This window comes from Macaca mulatta, chromosome 6, assembly GCF_049350105.2.
Source record: "Macaca mulatta isolate MMU2019108-1 chromosome 6, T2T-MMU8v2.0, whole genome shotgun sequence".
NCBI lineage: Eukaryota > Metazoa > Chordata > Mammalia > Primates > Cercopithecidae > Macaca > Macaca mulatta.
Window position 1 is genome coordinate 35,127,515 of NC_133411.1, and position 24,239 is coordinate 35,151,753.

The window sequence follows — 24,239 nt, forward strand, 5'->3', positions numbered from 1 at the left end:
TTGGAAATATAAATTAGTGTTACTTTTTGGGGGAATTCTTAGAAATATTTTCAGTAATTCATTTATAGGACTCTAAGATATTTTGAAATGTGGGCCAAATTGGTGGTACAAGAATAATAATCACACAGAGTTTTATAATCACAAAATTTGTGGAAAAAAATCTAAAAGTCCAACACCAGGGGAATGTATAAATAAATTTTGATTTTATTCAACAGTAGGGTTTTAAGTGATCCTTAAAAATGTTTTGAAATAGTCTTTTATAACTTGGGAAAATATTCACAATATAAACCGTGCAGAATGAATTTACACATCCCAGTTGTGGATTTTATTATATATTATATTTGTATCCAATATAACACTAAATTATATTATTTCATATCATAGAAAATGTTACATAAAATAACATATTCACAAATAGTGGCTATTTTTGGCTGTGTGATTATGAGTGATTTTTATTTTCCTCATTATATTATTCTGCATTTTCTCAGTTAAAAAATATATTGTTATTATATTTGGTTATTATAATAACCAAGTTACATAATAATACACGGCTACTATTTTTTTAATTTAAAGAAATTTAAATCCAAATTAAAACTGTTACATAAAACTTTCTTCAAGAAAACCAGTTGTAGGAAAAAAGTCCTAGGGCGTGCTGGTCCAGAACACAGAATCTTTAGTGACACAAACCTTTGTTACTTCTAACAGTGTGAGCCTGAGCAAGTCAGTTGATCTATGCCTCAGTTTTCTCATCTGTGAAATTGGGACAATAACAGCCTCTAATCACAAGATAGCAAAGAATCTTAAGTAAGAGACATTGTTAAATTGCTAGTATCTTGCCTGGAATAAGTGGTCTTCAAATACTGATAACTAGCTAGTCTGAAGGGAGCTGGAAACCAGCTTTGAATGGATTGGTCTTGGCCAGTAAAAGTGGCTGCAGCCCCTTGGGTCCTTATACTCCAAAGAAACATGGCCATGCTTGGTGCAAATCCAGGTGGCTTTGCAGTTGGCTGAAGCACCCTTGTGATCTGGAGTTTCCTGAGAAGGATCATAAGTGTCATTTTGTAAACCATCATTCCATGTGGCCATGGAGACTCATCAGCGAGACACGGGGGCTGCCAGCTCTGATAACAGAGATCAGTACTTAACATGCATGCGTCGTCTCCAATTCACACAGACACAGCCAAGCAAGTACTATGTGCATTTTACAGATGAAGACCATAAGGCTCAGAGAACTTCAGAAACACTCAAGGTCACAGAGTTGTTCAGTGCAAGAATTCACACCCACACCCATCTGATGTCAAAGCCTACACTTCCCCACTACACACACACACACACACACATACACACACACACACACAGAGAGAGAGAGAGTAAGCTCTTAGCCTCAGGATGTCTCTGGAAAAGCACTGAGCACACAAGGAGGGATGCAGCCCCCAAGTAGTGGCCAAGCCATCAGTAGGTAAAGAGACAACAATACCTCCTTTCCTCCATTCTAAAACCAGGAACGTGTTCCTTGCCTCTCCTGTTCCCAGCTAGAGACCAAACCCCACTCTGCCTCTCAAGAGACGTGGTCATACCCCGTCACTTCTGGTTCTTTGGAACAAAAGCTGTCCAGGTCAGAGGTGAGGACACAGCTCTGCAAAGCCTGCCTTCAGGAATAACAGCCTAGAAGGAAAAAACATGAAGTACCTGAGGAAGAGCAGTAACATTAGCAGAAACCATTGCTGTCCAAAAGAATTTGTGGCTTCTCTTGCTGTTAACCAGTTGGAGACATAGTTATCACAGGTTTTTAAGTAACTATTATGAATTTAAAAAATTATAACAAGGAAGGCAGCTAACATGTTTTCCACATTTAAGTTACTGTGCTAAACATAATGTAGCTTCTAAAATTCCTTACAAAGACTCAGTCCCCTGAGAATGACTTTTACTACCCTGATTTACCCAAATGATTCGTGGATAAAGTATGAGTACTTATGCTCCAGGTTAGCAAGGAAGTGAGAAGCTGCAGCAAAGGATGAAAACCCCAAGGGCCTGAGAGGAAGGGGCTATAGCCAAAACGGCAGGTGGGGGAGCAGGCTGAGTGTTCCATTGGAAGAAACATCAGCTGGGGTGTCTGCTCAGGGCTTGGGAAATGTGCCAGAGCCTGGATGAAGGAGGATCTTATGGGCCACCCTGACAGGGTCTGTAACTCTTTGGCACTCAAATTTCTAGACCAGCACTTCTGATTCCCACCTGGGCATACCTTGCTGCAACAGAGCTTGCATGTACCTTAATGATTCTTGCTAGAAGTTCAGGTGTCTGGTAAGGTCTTTCTTTCTTTGTTTTTTTTTTTTTTTTTTTTTTTTGAGACTGAGTCTTGCTCTGTCATCCAGGCTAGAGTGCAGTAGTGTGATCTCGGCTCACTGCAAGTTCCGCCTCTTGGGTTCACGCCATTCTCTTGCCTCAGCCTCCCGAGTAGCTGGGACTACAGGCTCCCTCCACAACGCCCGGCTAATTTTTTTTTTTTTTGTATTTTTAGTACAGATGGGGTTTCACTATGTTAGCCAGGGTGGTCTCGAACTCCTGACCTCGTGATCCACCTGCCTCGGCCTCCCAAAGTGCTTGGATTACAGGCGTGAGCCATCGCACCCAGTCTTTTGATATTTAACTAACCTGAGGCCTAATAAAATGCTCTTTTTAACACTAACACATTTGAGATAACAATAACTTACATTGGGCATTTACCTTAATATGTTTTAAATGTTTCAGCTGTTAAATTCTCCCAACCCTTACTGATGAAGAAAACCCAGCACAGAGAGGTTAAGTAATTTGCCCAGGTCTTCTTTTTTGAAGGAATAAAGAAATGGCTCTCAAAAGTTAAAATGCAGATACTGTGCCCCACCCTAGGGTTTTCAATTCAATAAAGTTAGGGTGGGTCCTGTAGATTTGCATTTCTTATAAGTTCCAGGGTGATGCTGATGCTGCTGGTCCAGGGACCACACTTTGAGAACCGATGGTCTAGACCAGGGATCAGCAAGTTTTTGTTATCATTAAAGGGCCAGATAGTAAATGTTTTTGCTATCTTGTATGATTTGCAGGATGAAAAATAAAATCGAGGATATTATATGAGTACTTATACAACCATCTAAAATGTAATCACTTAAAAATGTAAAATCCATTCCAGCTATCAGGCCGTAAATAATGGGTGGCACGCTGAATTTGGTTTATGGGCTGTAGATAACTGGCCCCTCATCTAGACTCTAGACCAACTTCTGGTCTTGATCCCAACTGCCCCCTGACACCACAACTGTTTTCTTGTTTTTCCTGAGGTCCCAGCTACCTAATGGCCTAATCAGGGAAGTACACCTTAGCTTCAAGCTGCTGGAAAGGTCAATGAATGTCCAGCACGGACCATGAAATACTCGGGACAGTGGTAGAACTGCCACTAAGGAAAGGAAACCTCTTCTGTCGCTGGCTCCAAACCTCTGGTGCCCAGGAGCATCCTGGTCACTATGAAACTGAAATGTTCCATGTTGATTGATGATGTTGGAAGCTGATCATGTGTTTGATTTTTTCCGGGGCCAGATAACATTAAAAGTGTTAAACACTAAACAACATTTAGTGTTGTTTTCTTTGAGAATAAAGGATTCTTAGAGCTTTTAAAATGGTAATGATGATAATAAAGGCATCCAAACTACTGTAGTTTCTTTTTTTTTTTTTTGGCTGGGTTTTTTTTTGTTTGTTTTTTTTGACGCAGAGTCTCACTCTTGTCACCCAGGCTGGGGTGCAACAGTGCAATCTCGGCTCACAGCAACCTCCACCTCCTGAGTTCAAGTGATTCTCCTGCCTCAGCCTCCCAAGTAACTGGGAACACATGTGTGTACCACCATGCCTGGCTAATTTTTGTATTTTAGTAGAGACAGGGTTTCACCATGTTGGCCAGGCTGGTCTCGAACTCCTGACCTCAGTTGATCCACCCACCTCGGCCTCCCAAAATGCTGGGATTACAGGCATGAGCCACCACGCCCAGCCTGTAGTTTATTTTTAAAACATAAAATTGTTGGCATATTTTCCATAACCCAAAAGTAGAAGTTCTGATACTAAGGTTATTTTATATTTATCAGGAGTGGTCCTTCAGAGGATTTTGCATTCTGCAGAATTTTTGTGTTCATGGGCTTCCAATTCTGAAGGCATCCCGTTTCATTCTTGGTATTTACAAACAGGAAAAGAAAGCACAAGCCTCACGCAGAAAGTAACCTCAACATTTCCCCAGGATGTTTACGGAATGCGCAGTGTGGAGAAGACATTCCAATAATGATGCCTGACCACTGTCGGGTTTTTCAATAACAAGTCTGTGTTGTCCTTTCACTCACACACATTATGAAACTCATCAGGAATTCCCTGTCTTATTCCAGTTATAGGGAACATGATTCAGAACCGGTCTCCGTACTGCGATCTGCTGGGGAACAGCAGGGTTAGCCTTACTGCTTTCCCGAAGATTCCTAGAGAGTTCTGCAAAACGGATAAATCTGGCCTTCAATGGCTTCCAGCAAGTTCTAAACAGACTGTCAGCATCTTCCCCACGAGTTCAGTCTGCATAAAGGTTTTCATGTCTTTTCACTGTAAAAGCATCCTACATCATGGTCCCTGGAATGGAAATAAAAAGTAGATGCCAGAACCAGCTGCCCACATGTGCTCTTCTGCTTACTGAGAAAACCTGAGATCAAGGGAATAACAGAAAAGAAGGTGAAGGTATCCAACATCCCGTGCAAGTACCTGCATTCTGTTTGCTCTGGTAAGAATCCAGTGGCCCTTGTTCTTGGTACTCTGACATCTTTGACAAAAGGGCACCGATGTTGGGAAGCAGTGTGCTGTGGTCGACAGGCCCCTGTAAGATTGGGAGAACTCCTTCTTCCAGGATCATCTCGACAGGCGGCGACTCTATCAAATGTTAGCCATTCCCTTCCCTAATTAAGGTTCCTAGTCCTTTATCTGAAATGCTTGTCAGGCCAGATGTGTTTTGGAATTTGGAATTTTTGCAATTATAAAAGAAATTTGGAAAGTGAAATAGTGGTTGCCAGGGGCTGGGGAAAGGGGGAAATAGGGAGTTGTTGGATAGGTACAGAGTTTCAGGTTAACAAGTAAAAAGAATTCTGGAGATTGGTTGCACAACAATGTGAATATACAATCAGTATTGAACGGCACCCTTAAAAGTGGTCAAGATAGTAAATTTTGTGTTATATGTATTTTACCACAACTTTTTAAAAAAGTCATTTAATTCCTATATTCTATGCTTCAAATACCTGGGTATTTTCAGGGTAGTGCCCTGAAATCAAACACGTGGATATTTCTGCAGCAAAATGTGCAACTAGTCTCACTAGCTGAGATTTACAAAATATCATAAATTGCCTCGTATTAATTCAAGTCAGTTTTGCCACCAAGGGAGTTTGCTGAACATTCACTGAAAGACTTTTGGTTTTCAGGGGGCTCTGGAATTTGGAATTGCAGTTTTCAGGAACTGTGAGCCTGCAGCTGTCACTCACCCACCCTACCTTTGTGCAACATTTTCATTACCCACAGTTTACAGAGGAGAAAATAGAAAGAAGAAGTAATAGCAGTAGGAAAGTAGTCACTTGCCCAAGGACAGCCAGCTCGTCGGAATCCAAACTTCCTGGTACCACTGTTAAGCCCTCACCTTAACCGCAGGCTACCGTGAGCACAGACAGGCTCACCCAACTACAGAATCTTAAAGAGGTCTCTTGAAGTTTTAAGAGAGATGCCAGAGGATTCATCCCAATATGGGCGCTAGTAGAAAGTGTGTGGGATGGGGCTACCTGGGGGCTTTGATAATGGCCTCCCCATCTTAGAAGGCCATAACGCTGCCCTCTCACCAGTCCCTGATAAGTGCCATTCTCCGAACCAGGAGCAGGAGTGGATAAACTACTTCTCTGTGGCTGTTGGCACTGCCCTTTGACTTTTTTTTTTTTTTTTTTTTTGGTTACTCAGGCATAAAGTACAGAATCTCACCAATCAGGTGAACTTTTCCAATGCTAATAGCTGCTTTAGGCTGGAACTGTTCTCAAGAGATGAAGGTATGTAAATTAAGTGTCTTTGATGCCTCCTGTATATTCCAGGGGAAATGAGACCAAAAGAGTTCTAAAGTCCCACAAAGAGCTAATTAGAAAAGGCTTTCAGCTTTCACCTCTCATGTCACGGGTCACCTGCCCTGTCCTTTGGTTAGGAATGGTTCCCAGTTGCAGATATTGTATCAAAAATTGATCTTTCCACCAGACCTGCATTTGTAATGCCTGTCTTCTGCACATCAACATCAGTGCCATGGGAAACCTACTAAGTTGGTCAGTTTCCGCATCATGGCACTGCCCTGGCTCAGGAAGGATGGAGCCAGTCCTCAAGCCATCAGCACTGCTGATCCTATTGGAAAGGAGCTGAAGAGCCAAGGCCAGTGTTCTGGAGGAGCTGGCACAAAGGCTGGTTCCCCGTGCAATGTCTTTGAGAGGATGGAGTGGGGAGAAGACGTTTCATGAGCCTTCTGCCCTTTCTGGTGTCAATTTAGCAGCAGTAATTCTCTAAGACATGTGGCCAGTGTGCTGGTCAGCTGCTGGTGGGGCTGACGTTGGCTCTATTCTTAGCACAACTTCTCCAGCAAGGGAAAGCCTTTTGTTCGGAGGTGTTGGGACTCCCTTGCTAGTTGGGTTAAACAAAGAGCTCCTCTGTTGACTGAGAGAATACCTCAGGCTTTCAACATGTTGCCTTTAAAGAGAACAGATAGAACTTCCATAAATCCCTGAGTCATCACAGTTGAGCAAGCCATCTTTACCTCCTGGAGCTGACAGTGTGTGGCATGACGAATGTTTAAACACACACATACACCCCACACATCAACACACACTCTTTCACACACACATAAACACACACACATATAGGCAAACACATATACCTTCTCCATACACACACACACACACACACACACACACACACACACACTACACACACATCCCCACTGGGCTGAGTTTAGCTGAAACGCTAGGTCCTGAACTTAGAATAACAGCCCTGTTGTATTTGACACTACTCAAATGCATGTGGAGTCTTTTTAACCAAATACCACATTTCAGAAGAAATCGTGTATATGTGCATGTGCATGCATGTGTGCGTACGTGTGTGGTCTTACACATCTGATGCCAGGATAAGGAGCCATGCCCTGGATAAGTAGGCACTCAAATCTGTCATATTCTCACCTCTCTCCCTGACAGATATTAGGGATCTTGCATCCAGACTCAGTTTCTAGGACTGCCACTTCCTCCCTTCAATGTTCTGATGTGTGATGATGAGCTAGACACATCCACTCACCCATAACCCTGAAGTTCTGCCGCCTCTTTTGGTCCTGGCTGTCCCTTCTGGGTCAGAGGCAGAGTGCCAGGAGCAGTGGGCCTGTGCTTCTAAGTTTATGGCTGTTAGGGATGGGGCAAGGGTGGAAAGAAGGCAGAAGGCCTGGTAGGAGAAAGCACCTGAGAGACAGATGTCGGGGTTACCAGAAAGATGGGTCAAGATCTTCCCTTTTAGATGTGAGATGCCAGTGTGTACAAGCCCACTTGATGGGCTTTAAACCACATTAGTGTGAATAAAGAATGCCGAGATTGCTTTGTTTCTAGATATTGCAGAATCGAACCAGAAAGACTCATAACTTACGAAAGTTAAGAGAATTCCAACCCCTTCATGTAACTGATGAGGAAAAATAAGGGTGGGATTTATGTAACTTGCCCAAGTCAGAGAATGACAGAGGTGGTACCAGAACATAATTCTCCCAGTTTCCAGTTCATTTATCTCTCAACTCTAACGTGAAGAAGAGAGAAATATGTAAAACTCATTTGACTGTAAATAAGCAAGACTAAAAAGAATAATAAATAATCATTGCTTTTCATCTATGGCAAATCATACAGCAATCTCAGGTATATCATTAATGTGTGTCAGATTCACCTCCATTTTTTGCAAGTAAAGCAACCCTAATCCTGGGCACAGCTACATAACTTGTAGAACACAGTGCAAAATAAAAATGTAGGGCTCTGGCCTGGGGTAGGGAGGTCAGTCTTCCCCTCGCCGAGGGGCCCACCACTCCAGTCCACCACAGATGGGCGGCTCCCAAAGGATTGAAAGCTCTGCACAGGGATGTGTGTGGTACCTGGATGATGGGGCTGTGGGGGTGAGAGGTCCCCTGAGTCATCTGCCAAATGCCATCTTGGGATGGGGAGGATGACTGCCATGTCCCACTCTAAGACACTGTGGGGCACACACCCAATCCTGACCCTCCCCATGTTTGCACTCAGGCTCCTTCCAGGGGCATAGAGGGATAATGAAGCATAGGCCTCCCTGCTTCCATGTGACCTGGTCACTGCCCAAGACAGGGAGTCCCAGTGGTAGTGGGATTGGAGCAGAAAGGGAGAGGCCAGGTGGGGCTAGGGAACCAAGGGGCCAGGGAGAAAGTGACAGAGAACCCAACTCCAGAAGGCAGGAGGTGGGCCGTGAGTGAAGCCATGTCCCAGGCTGCAGCCCATGCTCCACTATCTCCTCAGACTTCACCTACAAAGCGGACATTCGAATATTAAAAACACTAAAAATTTCAAGACGCTACCTCAAAGCACTACACCCCAAGCATGGAACTCTTTCTAGTGTAAGGCCTTGTGTGGCCTCTAACCACAGTCCCATGCAGCCAGCCCTGACAAAACCTCACTGATGTCTGTGTGTGTAGTTTCCTGCTGCACACACAGCGTAGCTAAGCGCTCCTGGGTTGGCAGAAGTAAAGGAGCTCTGTGCCGGCAGGATGGCCAGTGGATGCTGTGTTCATCTGCTAGGGCTGCCATGACAGAGTGCCGCACACTGGCGGCCTAAACCACAGAAACAGATTTTCCCACAGTTCTGAAGGCTGGAAGGCCTAGATGAGGTATCTGAAGGTTGGGTTTCTCCTGAGGCCTCTCTCCTCGGCTTGCAGATGAGGCTCTCTGTGTGTCCTCATGGGGTCTTTCCTCTGGACATGCTTGTGTCCAAATTTCTTCCTCTTATGAGGGAACAGTCAAAGCCCACTATAATGACCTTATTTTAATTTAATTAAGTCTTTAAGACCCTATCTCCAAACACAGTCACATTCTGAGGTCCTGGGGGTTAAGATTTCAACATATGAATTTTGGGGAAGACACCATTTAGCTCCTAACAGACACCACTTCTCAAGTGCTGGATACCAGTAGAAGCAATCTTGGAAAATGGCTCCCTAAGAATCCAAACCTACTTTTTTTTTGGAGACAGAGTCTCACTCTGTCACCAGGCTGGAGTGCAGTGGCACCATTTCGGCTCACAGTAACCTCCGCCTCCCAGGTTCAAGTGTTTCTCCTGCCTCAACCTCCCAAGTAGCTGGTATTACAGGCATGTGCCACCACACCCAGCTAATTTTTGTATTTTTAGTAGAGACGGGGTGTTTCACCATGTTGGCCAGGATGGTCTCAATCTCTTGACCTCATGATCTGCCCGCCTCAGCCTCCCAAAGTGCTGGGATTACACCAAAACCACTTTTGTGGCTTATTTTGAGGAAACATTTCTAACCCTCCTAATTACATTAATTCCTCTGTTAGATACTCTTATAGCATTTGTCACCATGTTCATGCATATGATTTTGTGATTTTTTGTTTAAGTTATTTTTCCACTAGACTGTAAGTCTCTGAGGGCAGGGCCTAATCTGACAGGTTCAGAGCTGTGTCCCTTAGTACCTGACAAATTAAAATTTCTTGAAAAAAGGAGGTCAATCAATGACACACAAAGCAATGTAATTAAAGGTATTGAACTTTCTTATTTTTGGCTTACTGGCCCAAAAAGTGCCCTAGGGGATTCATTAATCTGCCTTTGAAGGGAAGGATTAGAGCATAAAGTACATTGATAATTTCCTCAAACATCCGATGTCAAATCTAACAAGTAAACTTCCTTCCCCATTAAAGGATATCACCACATTTAAAAAAAAAATGTGGTGATGTATGAGACTTCCAGCTGCTGCACAGAAATGGGACACTGTGGGGGTGGGAATGCTTGTTTTCCCAAACATTGGCATTAATCAAGCTGTGGGACACATTCATAGTTAACATTAATTGCTGCCAAAGAACACATTTGCCTTGCCTCAGTGGTTCCCAGTGCTTTTGGAATGCTGAGACCCTTGCCCCAGGTAAGACTGATATCTACGCACACCCGCAGTGCCACACTGCAAACACACATCATTTGCTCATGCAATTAATTAACAGACATTTGTTAAATAATTAGTATGCATCAGATACTAGGCTTGATACTTACAATACAAAGATATGTCTACTGGTGGAAATAAGATCCAAGTTCAATAGGATAATCACTAATGAAGCTGTAATTCACTCATGTATTTACTCATTCATTCATTCATTCATTCATTCATTCAGCATTTACCAGATGCTCACGACTATGGCCAGCTCTATCTTAGGCAACTGAAGGATACTGCAGAGAACAAAAGCGAGAAAGTATTTGCCTGGATGGAGCATATTTCTGGTTCATGGAAGACAGATAATAAACCAATAAACAAATAAGCAGCTAAAATAACGTCGGGTGATGACAAGTGCTGTGAAAGAATAAAGTAGGATAAAGGGCTTGCAAAGTGATGGAGGGAAGCCATCTCAAACAGTGGTCAGGGAAGGCTTCTCTGGGTATTTTGAGCTGATTAGCATGAAAGGGTGAGCCATAAAGAAATTTGGGAGAGGAGTGTTCCAGGCAGAGAGAACAGCCAGATCTTGCAGTGAGCCCACTTCAGGGAACACTGAGGAGGCAGAAAAGGAAAAGGAGAGCGGTGAGAGACGAGGTAGATGATAACAAGGGGCCACATCAGAATGCAGATTGAGCTCAAGAAACGGTGGGGGCTAGCAGGCCTCGGAGGCAGTCTAGGGTTGGGGAAGGCGGCACTATTTGAAATGAGACTGGAAGAATGCCAGAAATCTACTTAGTGGACTGGACAGAAATCTGCTTGTCCTCCCACTGCTTACAGGAAACTAAAAACTATGCATGCTCTAGGCTCAGGGAGAAGCACCCAGTTTGCTAAGATTGCTCTGGCCAACTGGCCGGGTCTCAGGGCCTCATCTTCGGTATCATCCTCCAAGGCTCCTGCCTCTTTTGTATCTGCCTAGAGAACACACCTGCTCCTCTCTACCCAAGAGCTCTCGTAGGTCTCCATCTCTACATTCCTGCCTGCTTCAATATTTTGTTCACCCTTGTATCCTAAGTACCTGGTGTCTGGCACAGTGTGAGTGTGGGAGCTCATTAAGTAAATGAAATAACTTTCTTTCTTTTCCTATCTGCGTCTACCCATCCATCTATTCATCCATCCAACCATCCATCCATCCATCCACCCACCCTTCTTTCCTTCTATCCATACATAAATATATACACAATCTGCTTTTCTCCAAAATAAAGATTTTAAGGAGTCCTTTTATTTTTAACTACACCCTCAGGCCACAAGTCACAACCTTTGCCACATCTTTCTCTCTGGTGCACATTCCTCTTTAGGAGTGAGGTAAGTTGCAGCTACTGCTGGTTTGCAGGCCATTCAGAGCACACACTAAATTCCTCCAGGAAAGGGTGGCTATCCTCAGGGTTTAAACTGGCTCCATATAGGTAAAATAGAAGTATCTAATAAGCTATAAAATGCATCACAGACAGTAAGTTCAATACTTTAGTTGCACATATTTAAGTTCCTGCTGTATCCAGGAACTCTGACAGATCTTGGGAACACCCCTGGGCATAAGCAGACATGAATCCTGTCCCCACTGAGCTTCTTGTCTAGGGAAAGACACAGGCAGATACTCATATGATAGAGCCTGTGGTAGGGTATGAAATAGGTAGTGTTCTAACGGAAGTCATGCGCGGGTCCTACAGAATAAGTAGAAGTCACTCAGACAGGCATTTGCAGAGAATACGTTTCAGGGAGAAGAAATCTAAGGGCAAGGGGTAGCGGTGATGAAAAGCAAAGCTTCTTTAAATAATACAAATGAGGTCAGGATGGCACCAGGCTATATTTGGAGTGACAAGAGAATGCGCTCCCAAAAGGTACTAAAAGAGCTGGGTCTTTATCCTGAGGGTAATGGGTTCACTGACAGGCTTTAGTCATGGGAAAAATATGATCTGATTTGTGTTTTAGAAATATTTCTCTGACTTCTAATGGGAGACATCAAGGGCAGGTATACTAGTCAGGAGGCTGCTGCAATCATCCAAGTGAGAGGCGACAAATGCTGGGGCACAGTAATGACACTGGGGAAAGGCAGACAATTTAGAAAACTATTTAGGGAGGCAGAAATGACAGGACTTGGTAATAATGTGAGTTGGCTGAGGACATGGATAAAGAAGGCCAACCTCACCAGGGGTTTACTTGCCACACAGAGCTTTGAAGCTAGAAATTTGGTAATTTGTTTTGGGTTTTGTTTCATTTTTTTAAAAAATGAAAGACAGGGTTTCACTGCCACCCAGGCTGGAGTGCAGCAGCATGATTATAGCTCACTGCAGCCTCAATCTCCTGGCTCAAGCAATCCTTCTGCCTCAGCCTTCTGGGCAGCTGGGACTACAGGTATGCACCACCACTTCTGGCCAATTAAAAAAATTTTTTTTCTTTGGTAAAGATGATGTCTTGCTATGTAGCCCAGGCTAGTCTTGAACTCCTGTGGTCAGTCAATCCTCCCACATAGGCCTCCCGTAGCAGTGGCGTTGCAGGCATGAGCTGCTGTACCCGGCTCCTTGTTGGTTTTCGTTAGAGTGAATCTCACTTTTTCATCAGAACTTCTGATGACTCTACGGCTGAGGGGTAGAAAGCTCAGAGGCCCTCTCAGGCCTTTGCAGGATGAAGCCAGAAGGTGGGTCAGAACAGAACAAGCCTCCTCCTGCCTCCACCCAAGGCAGATGGCAGCACAGGAATGATGAAGGGCAAAGCTCGAAGCTACTTATTCATTGCCCTACAGAGTTGTGGGAAATGCCAGAGAGCTTAGATAATGAACACATCAAGTAACATTTCTTTAGCATTAGGACATTCTGTCCTACAAAAGAACCATCTGTCAGGTGAAACTGATCCTTTGCTCATATTGATCCAAAGGCCCCTCCCACCCCAGAATGCCTCCCACGGCGCTCTTGGCAGTTCTGAGTTCAGTTCCGCACTTCAGTGCAGCCTCCGCCACTGTGACAGCACCGGCTCAGCACGGAGCATCCTGGAGGAGATAAGACAAGCAGATGTTGTGTTTCCAGGGAGCCGTTTCCTTTTCGGGGCATGGAAACCCAGGCACCTGAAGGGATGAAGGAACATACGAAAAGAATATCCAGTGCTGAGGAAATGCAAAGAAGATTATCTGCATGAAGGCTGGTTAATGAAAAAAGGCTTAAAAAAAAAACCAAACTGATTATCTCAGAGCTACAGAGAAACTCTGCTGAGGCCTCTGGCACTCTGAGTAACTAAAGTAACTAAAGTCTAAACTCGAATTTTATCAAGCAAACAAAACTAATAAGGTTATTATTTTATCTCCCTATACATTCATGCATTAAGCATTTCCCCAAATTTTCACCAACAGTCTTTTCATCCCTCTCATTAGTAAAAACTTGAAGTGCTTTATCAATCCTTCCACCAGTCCTTATAGCAGATAATAATAATATATATACACATGCCACCCCTCCAAAAATAGAAGAAACAATAAAAAACAAACGTAGAGCAACAATTAAAATGTTCACTACCTCATAGCAAAGCAAAGCACAAACTACTGTGGAACCACCTCTATTCACAAGGCAATCAAGCAATCAAGAAATTCAAGACAAGACTCAGGCAGGTTGTGTCAAGAAATGTTTGCGTTAGCCAAGGAAAACAAATAGTACCATCCATTGAGTAAATGTCAAACTCAGTGTGGAGTATGGTGGTCACTTAGAATCTTCAACTCACTAGATTTCCATGAAATCGGAACAAAATTATAAACATCCCCCAAGTTTATAACTTTGTTCTGATTTATCAGATTGGTGCTCTCACAAGCTAATAAATTCCAAGGAGCTAGTGTTAATGGTATTGTACCATTGACATTTATTTATATTTGAGCATGTAATTTTCAAAAGCAACTCACAATTTCCGAATGTCTTAGATAAGCAGTTCACTTGAGGCTTTGATTTCTTGCAATAGACCAGATATTCTTAAACATGCTCCAGTACTAAGCCCCTAACAATAGTAAAACATGAAAGAAAGAAGAAATCCTCAGAGGCCAAAAGTAGAAAAAAAAATTAAGCAAAACAATTCAGACGAAAAAGTAAAAGATGCAGCATGATGATCTTTACGTGTCAACGTGGTTAGGCTGCAGTCCCCGTTATTCAATCAAACACGAATCTGGGTGTTGCTAGGAAGGCATTTTGTAGATGTGATTAAAGCCTATAATCAGTTGGCTGTTAGCAAGGAAAATGACTCCTCATAATGTAGCAGGCCTGATTTAATCAGTCAAAAAGCAGAACTGGGTCTAGAGCAGAGCCGGGATTTTCCAGAAGAAGAAATGTTGTCTTTTTTGGGCACAGCGGTTTCAGCCTGTGCCCGAGAGTTCTAGCCTGACCTTTTGGCTGGCCTGCCCATGAATTTGGGACTTGCCGAGTCAGCCCCCACTATTGCATGAGCCAATTTCTTACAATGAATTTCTTAATATATTTTCCTACTGGTTGTTCTTATCTGATTGAACCCTGACTGGTACATGGCACTGGTAGCTCATCTGGGATATCTGTTGCTCCCTATTTTTGCTCTGGGGAAAAAAGACATTAGAACTCATAGGGTGAAAAGTCAGTCTAGGGACTAAGTGAAAAGGGAAACCAGAAAACAAGCAAACAAAGTAAGTAAACTAAGCAAACAAAGTGGGCCTTGACTCTAGGTCCAGGGGAGACAACTATTAATTAAGAATCTATAGCCACAAGCCTTAGATTTAGGGCCCATAGATTAGGGCCCAAATTCACAAGAGGATATGTGTGATTTTAACATTAAACATATTGAGATACCACTTCATATTCACCAGACTAACTACATGTAAAAGTGAGAATGCCAAGTACTAGATAGAATATGGAAAAATGGAAACTCTTGTTCACTGCTCTTGAACAATTTTGCATTATCTGTTAAAGTCATAGACATATTTATCTTATTGGTTACTAATTTCATTCCACTACTGGGTGGAATGAACCCAGTACTGGAATATCTATGAACCTGTGTACTAGGAAATATGGACAAGAAGGTTCTTTTCAACATAATGTATAATAGCCCAAGCCTGCAAGCAGTTCAGATCTACTCAAAGGAGACTGGATCGAGTGTGAAAGAACCATGAGATGGAAATTCTACAGAAGAGAAGATGAATGAATTATAGCTACATGTCCTAGCAACCCAATATTGTGTAGCAAAAAGTACAAAACTGTCCTTAAGATTCCAAATCTCTTGTTGGTCTTACTATATATTATAAAGATAAAGCCAGGACTAGATCTCTACTTACTCATGTCCTATACCCAAGCTGTCAGTGCTTCAGACAAAGAGCTATATTCTATTTACAATTCTACCCAAACACCCTAGGAAAAACCTGGTGCAAAGAAGATACCTCATGGATATTTGTTGAATGAATGAATATATTTTGGACACAAGCATGTATGCCAGGAGCCAGACCCTGTTTTTCTAGCCTAGAGTCCTAATGCATGAAATCCCAGACTCCGACCTTACCTGCCAGGACCCTTTTCTGCCATAGATGACCCAGTATCTGTTCTCATCTGATTGATCTGACCAGTGTTCATTCTTCTTCCCCAGATTTCTGGAACAAAAGTTCCCACAGAGACTTCCATCTAACACCACTCAAATCCCAGTGTGATCATGTTCTCACCAAAAAGCCTTAGAGAAAGGAGCTTGTCTCCACTGATAAAACGAGGTTTTGAAATTTCCCCTGGATTTAATTCAGGCAAGCTATATTTTCCCACTGTTTACCGTAGATTCTAGAAAGTCGATCTTAGAGGAAACAAGAATTTCAGCAGGGCTTACCAAACATAAGGCTTAGAAAAGCAAACAAAGCTAGCATAACAACTTAAGAAAATGTAGCTAAAATTGAGCAAATCAAAAACAAAATAGCATCACATTAAAGGCCTGAAAAATAGAAATTAAGTCACATTGATAAGGGACATATTGTGACACTTGGGCACCTTTGTGTGTGGGAAATAAAAATGAGTGAAAGGACAGATTTTAGGAGAAATGAATTGATGTTTTTTCTCTCTTGAAGCACTGGGGTACTTTTAAATTACATCTTTCTTCAATATCTAGAGTGTTCCTCTTTGAACATTACAAAAGAAAAATGCTTTATATATGGTAAAGGTGATCTTTTCTTCGTATAATCACAGTGATTCAGTCTGGCAACATCAACTGACCTGCATGAAACGTGCTTTAATGTTGGTTAATGATACCACTACTGTCAGTTAATTCTGTCCTCTCTGCAGGGCAATATAGTATAAGAACACTGCAATTACCTGGTTTAGCAAGGCCAAGAACATTTCATTATACCAAGATTTAAACATTTTAAACGTCATGTGTGGTTTAAGAATAGTCACAAGCACATTAGCAATTCTTGAATCTCTACCTACTGTTCAAACAGTAGCTATACATTACACGTATTGTCTGAGGAAGAGAAATGATCACACACAGTTGATACTTCCTCAATATTTGGAAAAGGCATGTTTCTTTTTTCTTTCCATGAGTGACATATATATTAGACACTAATACACTCTAGCTTCACCTTCTTGGCTATGAAATACCCTTTGTCAGTTCCTTTTTGATGACTTACTGAATTCCTACTTTGCACTGAACCCTCTGTTACACACTGACTGGGGAGGGAATACCTATTCTAATAGGGCTTGTGAGAATTATTGATGAAACAAGGTTTATATTCAAGGAAGACTTAAAAAGTAAACCGGAGACCGTATAAAGCTTCAGGTAGAATAGAACTGTGACTCGTGAGCTTGGCTATATTCTGGCACCAATTACTCTGATGCTTTTGACAATTCTCTCCCTTCTCTGAGACACAACTATCTCTTTGGTGAAAGAAGGAAGGAAGCTACATAAGGCACCCTCAAAGGTTCTTCTAGTAGAGCTCTTCAATTCTTAGTACCCCAGAGTGTACTGGGGTACTAAGCAGATGTAAGAGAGTGTCTTTTTTGTGAATTTCTATACCAGATACTCTCTCATACTTGCTTAGTACCTCAAGATACAAAGGTGGAGAAATTACAACTGGTGGAAATTCTATCTGGTGGAGAAATCCCATCTGGTGGAGAAATTAGCAAGGCAAAGATTGTATGGCATTAATCAGAGAAGGTTCTTTAGAAGTGGAAAGTCTTGAGACTGGCCTAGAAGCACAACATGAAATGGGATGACAAACGTTGTAATTGTGGAGTTGCCCATGCCTTAATAGGGGGCCTTGATATTTGTAAACCCCACTCTTTTCCCATCCATCCCTTCTGTTTTCATGACTAAATATTTGCTATTCTCAATTCATTTGTAATTAACTCTGCCTCAATAGGGGAGTTGTGAGAGAGCGGTGTTCAAGGTGGGTAGATGAGGAATAGCCTCACTCATTTCACAGAGCAAGGATGCCTACAGGAGCGAGTGTCCAGCCAAGTTCACTCACTATGCTAGTAACTTTCTCCACCGTATTGACATTCTAGGGATTTAAAAGGTACCAGATCACAAAGTGTTCCCCATCACCCAGAGTGTAATAGAACTGGGCAATTATCCAGGTGATAGATCAACGACAAACAAGAGGACGCTAGATATTCACATTGAGACTAACTTATCTGTATTGATACCTTTATCACTCAAATCAGCCACATGATCTATTTCATCCCTTTTCTTGATACTTGTTAGAGGATTTAGCCAGTAAGTTATCTAATTTAAAACAAAGCTGCAGTAGCTTAATCAAGTTAACAATTTAAAGCAGTTGTCTGTTTTTGTGTACAGAAAACATTTTAGACTCAAAAGTTTCTTATTGCTTACATGCTCGGCTAAGATGATAGAAGAAACTCCCAAGGAAGTTGCTATCTGGCATAGGGTCTGGGTGAAGTCTGTAGGGAAGTCGCTTGTCCCCTTGTCCTTTCATTCTCCTATTTGCAAAGCTCCAGTTCTGAGTCCCTCCTGCCCTTTTCAGAATCTACCTTTCCTCACTCCCTCATCATCTGTTTTCCCTTTGAGGTCTACAGTTTCCAAATCCTCAAGACACATAAATAATGTTAGGGATTCCTTTTGTTAACGGCCCCTCTGGCATTGTTTTCTTCTCTGAAGAAAGGAGATATTATATAATATTTAAGAAACTGTCCCGATTCCCAATCGTGATAAACGAATGCATAGTTTATTATCTCCTACACACTAAGAAGAATGTGGGAGTTGCAAGGAAGTGACTTGCATCAGTTTACTTCTGAAAACTACCTGAAATTATTTGGGACAAGGCCAAGAGGACCAATTCAGATCATTCTTGGGGCTTAAGGACAGGGAACGCAGCTCAGCAAACTGCAGACATGACACTGTGTAGCCGAAAGAGGCTTTACTGAATTCATCATCTGACAATGTGTTGATAATTTTTTCAGTTTTTCTTCACACATTATTATCAGCATCATCAAACATTTAAATCTGCCTTCCATATGCAGATGTGACAAGCTGTCTGGTAATATTCTATACTAATGTATTATAACACTGCTAATACTGAAAATCATTACATCTTTATTTTAACTATTTTCCTCTACACTATTCAGAAGAGTTTTTTTTTTTTAAATTCATTATAAATGTCTTATAAGTATCATCAATTAATGTGGCAAAGATGCTTTCATTTCCTTCTCATTAAGAATATGCAGAGACTCAAGTATTGACAATTGAAAGGGTTTATACAACCAACAAGAATGTACACTTTCTGGCAACAGAATACACAAGAGATTTGAATGTCATGAAGATATTTAAAAAAAAGAATACAGAGGAGATAAGAGACTTGAATAAGAATAGGTCATGTTTTAATAAAACAACCAAAACAACAAAACAGATTCCTCAATCCAGGAGGACATGTGAGTCACAATACCGTTTAATCCACAGGTTGGCTCCTTGGTTTCTGGAACTTTCTGCCTCCTGTAAACGATGTGCGGGTGGTACCCTCCCTCAACCAATGGGTGCTTCTTCACGGGTTCAATGAAAAAGTCTCCATGTGGTAGTTGGAAAAATCCAGTCTGTAAATACATTCAACAAGAAAGTTTATTTTAACCAATTCTATACACATACAAAAAGCAAAGTGAAAAATTCTACAGCTTATGAGTATCTCTGAAACTCCTAAGACCAGTGCTTTCAGAGTCTGCTGTTTGATCTCATAGAAGAGTTACATGCAAATAATTTAGTGAAATACCTTTATAGTCATCATTACTAAATATTTGGGAGTCACAGATCCCTTTGTGACCTTATTGAAAAAAGTACACATGTACACATGAATCCGAAATGCAGCCTACAATTCTTTAGGTTCACAGATTCCTCTAAAACCCATTGCTGGGTATCTATGGATCCCAAATGAAGATCCAGTGTTTCCCAGTTGTTCTATTATGGAGTTGGGACCTATGTCCCACACTCCATTGACAACTTTTAGAACATTTGCCTGCATGGGTGTAGCCCAGCCACATATTCACACAACTGAGTGTTTAATGGCACTCTTCACTCAAGAAAACGAAGAAACATAATACAAAGTCCTTGATCTGAGACTGAGTTTCAGGGGCCTACGGCAGAAAGCCCTCTGTCAGTTTCTAGGGAAAGGGGGACGTTCTCATTTCACAGATATGAAAATCAGTGACATGCTACAGAACACTGGCCAAAGAGTAACTCCTTTTAGAGGTCAGGTCTAGATGTGCTCTAACCTACAACTCTCTTGTCCTTTCAGGAAAATGTTTAGTGCTCATTTGAGGTGCTTAGAAAACTGCTTTGTCAATGATCTCCTAAGAATCCGGGTTTAACTCTCAGGATCTCAACGCTAAGTCTATGTAACAAAGGAACTGACCTAGACGGACTGCTTGGGGCATCACATTAAAGTGATCAGGAGCTCAGACTAGGGAATTAAACTGGGTTCAAACTAAATAACTCCTCCATGCAATAGGGAGCAAGTGACTGGCTGAGTTTTTAATTTCTCAGCTGAAAAATAGGATAAATCAAGGGTTGCTATGAAGAGTAAATGAGTTAATATAGGCAAAGGTCTTAGAAGAGGGCCTGGCTCATAGTCTCACCTACCATTAGGCTCTTTCTGGATCTCTGATTCTATGTCAGTTTATTGCAATAGGGTCTCCAGAGTCAATATAGCAGTTCAGTAAATGTTAAGGTTGCAAAACTGAACTTGGAAACATGGGGGCTTAAGGAAACTGCACAAGGCTTTCAAGGTTCAAGCTCCTTTCACTATTCCTCAGTAACTCAAGGCTTCCTGCTCTGCAGATGAGTCTGAAGACAAGCTGAGGAGCCCCCACAGTCAGGAGGCAAGAGGGGCACCAACAAAGAGGAATGCTGGTCTCCACCGGACAGCTCTAGACTTGGGAGTCTTTCCAAAATGTGTGCTTCACTGTAGACAGTAATGTAACCAGATCTTAACACAAACCTCACAATCGGCTTCCTATTTTGATTGCTGACCTTGGAATTTATTTAATAATAAGCACCATAGAAAAAAATAGAGCACTTTACTGGGAGTAATAAGAACAGCTGTGTGACCTCAAATGGGTCATGCAAACTTTTTGAGGCACAAAGCCCTCTTCTGTAAAAGGGGGCAACACCTACTACCTCATAGGGCTGTTAGGGGAATCAAACGAGGTGAAGCTTGTAAAAGTGCCATGCAAACTGCTTTATAAATGCAGAGGGGTAATACTTTAACTACCAGCTCCAATAGCAGTTACATCTGACACAATTTGCTTTTATGCTGACATTGCTGAGAAAACAAGACATTTTTTTCAGTATCTGTCTCTGAGGAAAATCTCTGGAACAGGAAGGAAGAATAGACAAGACCCAAAGACAGTTGTGAAATAACTGCCATAAAATAGCGGGAAACAGACTCTGTACATTACTGAGCTTTGGTTCCATTTCTCTTCTGAGTCAGAGACCAGGCACAAGAGGAGAATGTGAACCTGTTGTCAGAAAGCTCATTTATTCCATGGAAACAAAGCAGAAGTCCAGGAGTCCTCAAGGATGACTGGACCTCGCGGCCCTTAGTGCACCTGCTATCAGCCCAATACTGATGTCCTTGAAGGAGAAAAACTACAAAAGATACCACCAAGATGAAGGAGTTATTGGTGTTTCTTCAGTCTCAAATTTTGGACCCGACTGGCACAGAAGAAACAGATGGGACTCCACTTGAGGACATAATAACCATTTTACACGCAACATGAATGAGAATGCCTGAGAACCAAACCAGCATCTTCCTAAAGGCTTACTCCATTTGCATTCCTCCACTAGGTGGTCTTGCCAGGGTGCACGTGGAAATCACCTATTCAACCTCAATGTTTCTCAGAAGCTACCTGGACACCTGTGAGAGCTGCTGACTCATCCGCTAGAAGAGAAGCCGGAGATCTGCTGACATGCAAGTAGGCTGCTGGTCCCATGATCCTGTGTGTTTGTCATGGAGAAGGGAACAGGTAGGAGAGGGGATGAAGCAGCTGTGGGGAGAGAGAGGTGGGGAATTCCTCAGCTAAACTCTGTACCTCTTCTCTCTCCCAACATATAAACGCAGAGCTTTGTACATCTAGTACCCAGGTGAGCCCAGTTTATTGGTCTCCTCTCATCTAACTGGAGCTAGCGTCATGCTAGAAAAAAATCACCCATGGTTTGCTTTCCAAAGAAAGGGCTGGCTCCTACTTTCCCTGAAGCAAATTGCCCAAGAGAACCACCTTCTTCGGTTACCAGGTCTGTACCTGAACCAAAGAAAATAGTTTCCATTTCGGTCTTCTTTGCAACCTGCTCACTTCTCTTACATCTTTAAAGGAGAATGGAAATGGAATTGAGGAAAAAGTATCCAATTTAGTGTGGACTTACACTGGGCATTCAGAAGAACCTGGGCAGGATGAATCATAGGCTAAAGCTCCAAGATAAACATGCCCCTTCACCCCCCATGTCATCTGCTCTTCTCCCACCTGGTATCCAGGAGTCTCTGCATACTGCTAACTCTCTTCTGGAAATAAACTCACCTACCTGTTTTAATTAAGTTAAAAATATCTGGCTGGGCACGGTGGCTCATGCCTGTAATCCCAGCGCTTTGGGAGGCCAATGTAGGTGGATCACCCAAGGTCAGGAGTTTGAGTCCAGCCTGGCCAACATGGTGAAACAGCATGGTGAAACCCTATCTCTACTAAAACTACAAAAATTAGCCAGGTGTGGTGGCACACACCTGTAATCCCAGCTATCTGGGAGGCTGAGGCAGGAGAATTGCTTGAGCCTGGGAGATGGAGGTTGCAGTGAGCCGAGATTGCGCCATTGTACTCCAGCCTGGGAGACAAGAGCGAACGAAACTCCGTCTCAAAAAATAAAATAAAATAAATAAATAAATAAATAAATAAATAAATAAATAAATAAATAAAATAAAAATCTGTGAATGCTTCCCAAGTCCACTAAAAACTGTTTAAAATAAACTTTATTTTGAAGCATTATAAACATATGGAGAGATGTACAAAATCCTAATTGTAAATCCCCATAAATCTTTTATAAAAGGAACACCTAGATGCAGAGATAGAACATTACCAGCAGCTCAGAGACTCCCTGTTCCTTCTCCAGATCAATGACATCCCCCATGGGTAACAATGATCCTGATTTCCAATGTCAGTTTTGAGCCTATTTTGAATTGTTTGGAGGAAAAATTATGTGATATACACACAAACACAAAAAGGCTACTGGTTCATTTCAAGAGTTAGGGGCTGACCAATAAAAAATATTTTGTTACAGGGGTTGAATTTCCCCTGGCCTATTAAATCAGACTCTTCATATTGCGTTAGGAGAAATACAGCAAGCCCAGATGGTGGGGATAAGACCAAAGGCTGAGATGCATTGGTGTGAGCCAGCTGGTATTTGACCTCCACTGCTCTTTAATGAGGAAGGATAGGGAAGGATTGTCTCACTCTTCAGAATAGTCCCAGAGTGAGAAGAGTTGCCCATAATCTTTCCTCCTTCCCTTCAACTTGCATCAACATATTAGTCATCTTGATGTATGTGATATTTACTTCAATTAGTGACAGTGATCTGGGGTTTAGTGGGAAGCTGGCAGCATCTTATATGGAATTTGTGAATAGAATGTTCTAGAGTCACAGAGACTAGAGACCTTGAAGAGTCACCTACCCCATGCTATTGTGCCTTCTGGAGTACCACAGGTAAAGCCCGAAGGGTAAGAGCCAATGATAGTGTAAAAGACACATGAAGGCACCCCCTGGACTTGTGTGATGGAACTGTGCTTCCGAAACCCATCACCCTGCCTTGAAAATTCCTTTTACTCATTTGAAAATCACAGATGTTACCAGATGAATTTGTTTATTCCTGTAGCGATAAAGACAACACAATACATTCTGAAATCAAGAACAGAAAAACTAATTGGGGCTAAAGAGGTACCCAAGGTACCCAATTATAGTATATGAAGCACTGGAAAAGACATCACCTGTTCCCCATCATATAGACAAGAAAAAGGATAAAATAGCACCCCAAATATTTCTCTTACAAAGTATCAATCTATATCTATCATAGGATCAGCCCTGCGCTGAGAGGGCTAAGAAAGGTACTGACCCTGCCCTCAAGGTTTATATACAATCCAGCCAGGAAGACAAGGCTGATATTCATTAACAAGTAGGGAAGGGAACAGCAAAGCCCGGGGTAATTTTATGCTGAAAAGGACTTAGTGTTCACACAATTCAAGAGGCAAACCCATGGCCTCTGGTGGCACTGAGCCTAGAGCCCAGACCTGAAGTCCTGTGTCACAGAGCCCTTCCCCACAGAACACAGCCCTCACGGGAGCGGTTCTTCCATGGGTGCTATGGATTCTAGCACTGTGTTTCAGAGGCCAGTGAGAGTGGCTGCTTTTAGACAGTGAAGCCAAGATTGAACTTCTACAGACTCCGGAACACTTGGCACAGTCCTAAAGCCATGAGAGGCTCTCTGAATTACTATTTCTTGTTGCTGGTTTGCAAGAGACAGTTTTTTTCTC

The 24,239-nt window shown here is 42.3% G+C and overlaps 1 protein-coding gene across 1 annotated transcript in view; it reads right to left on the bottom strand.

Moving 5' to 3' along the window:
- ADAMTS12 (ADAM metallopeptidase with thrombospondin type 1 motif 12) overlaps nt 1-24,239 on the bottom strand; it is a 377,381-nt gene that overhangs the window by 208,681 nt on the left and 144,461 nt on the right. The window contains exon 3 of the mRNA XM_015139808.3: nt 19,125-19,269. Coding sequence (XP_014995294.3) covers nt 19,125-19,269 — 145 coding nt within the window. The remainder of the gene's footprint in view (nt 1-19,124; nt 19,270-24,239) is intronic.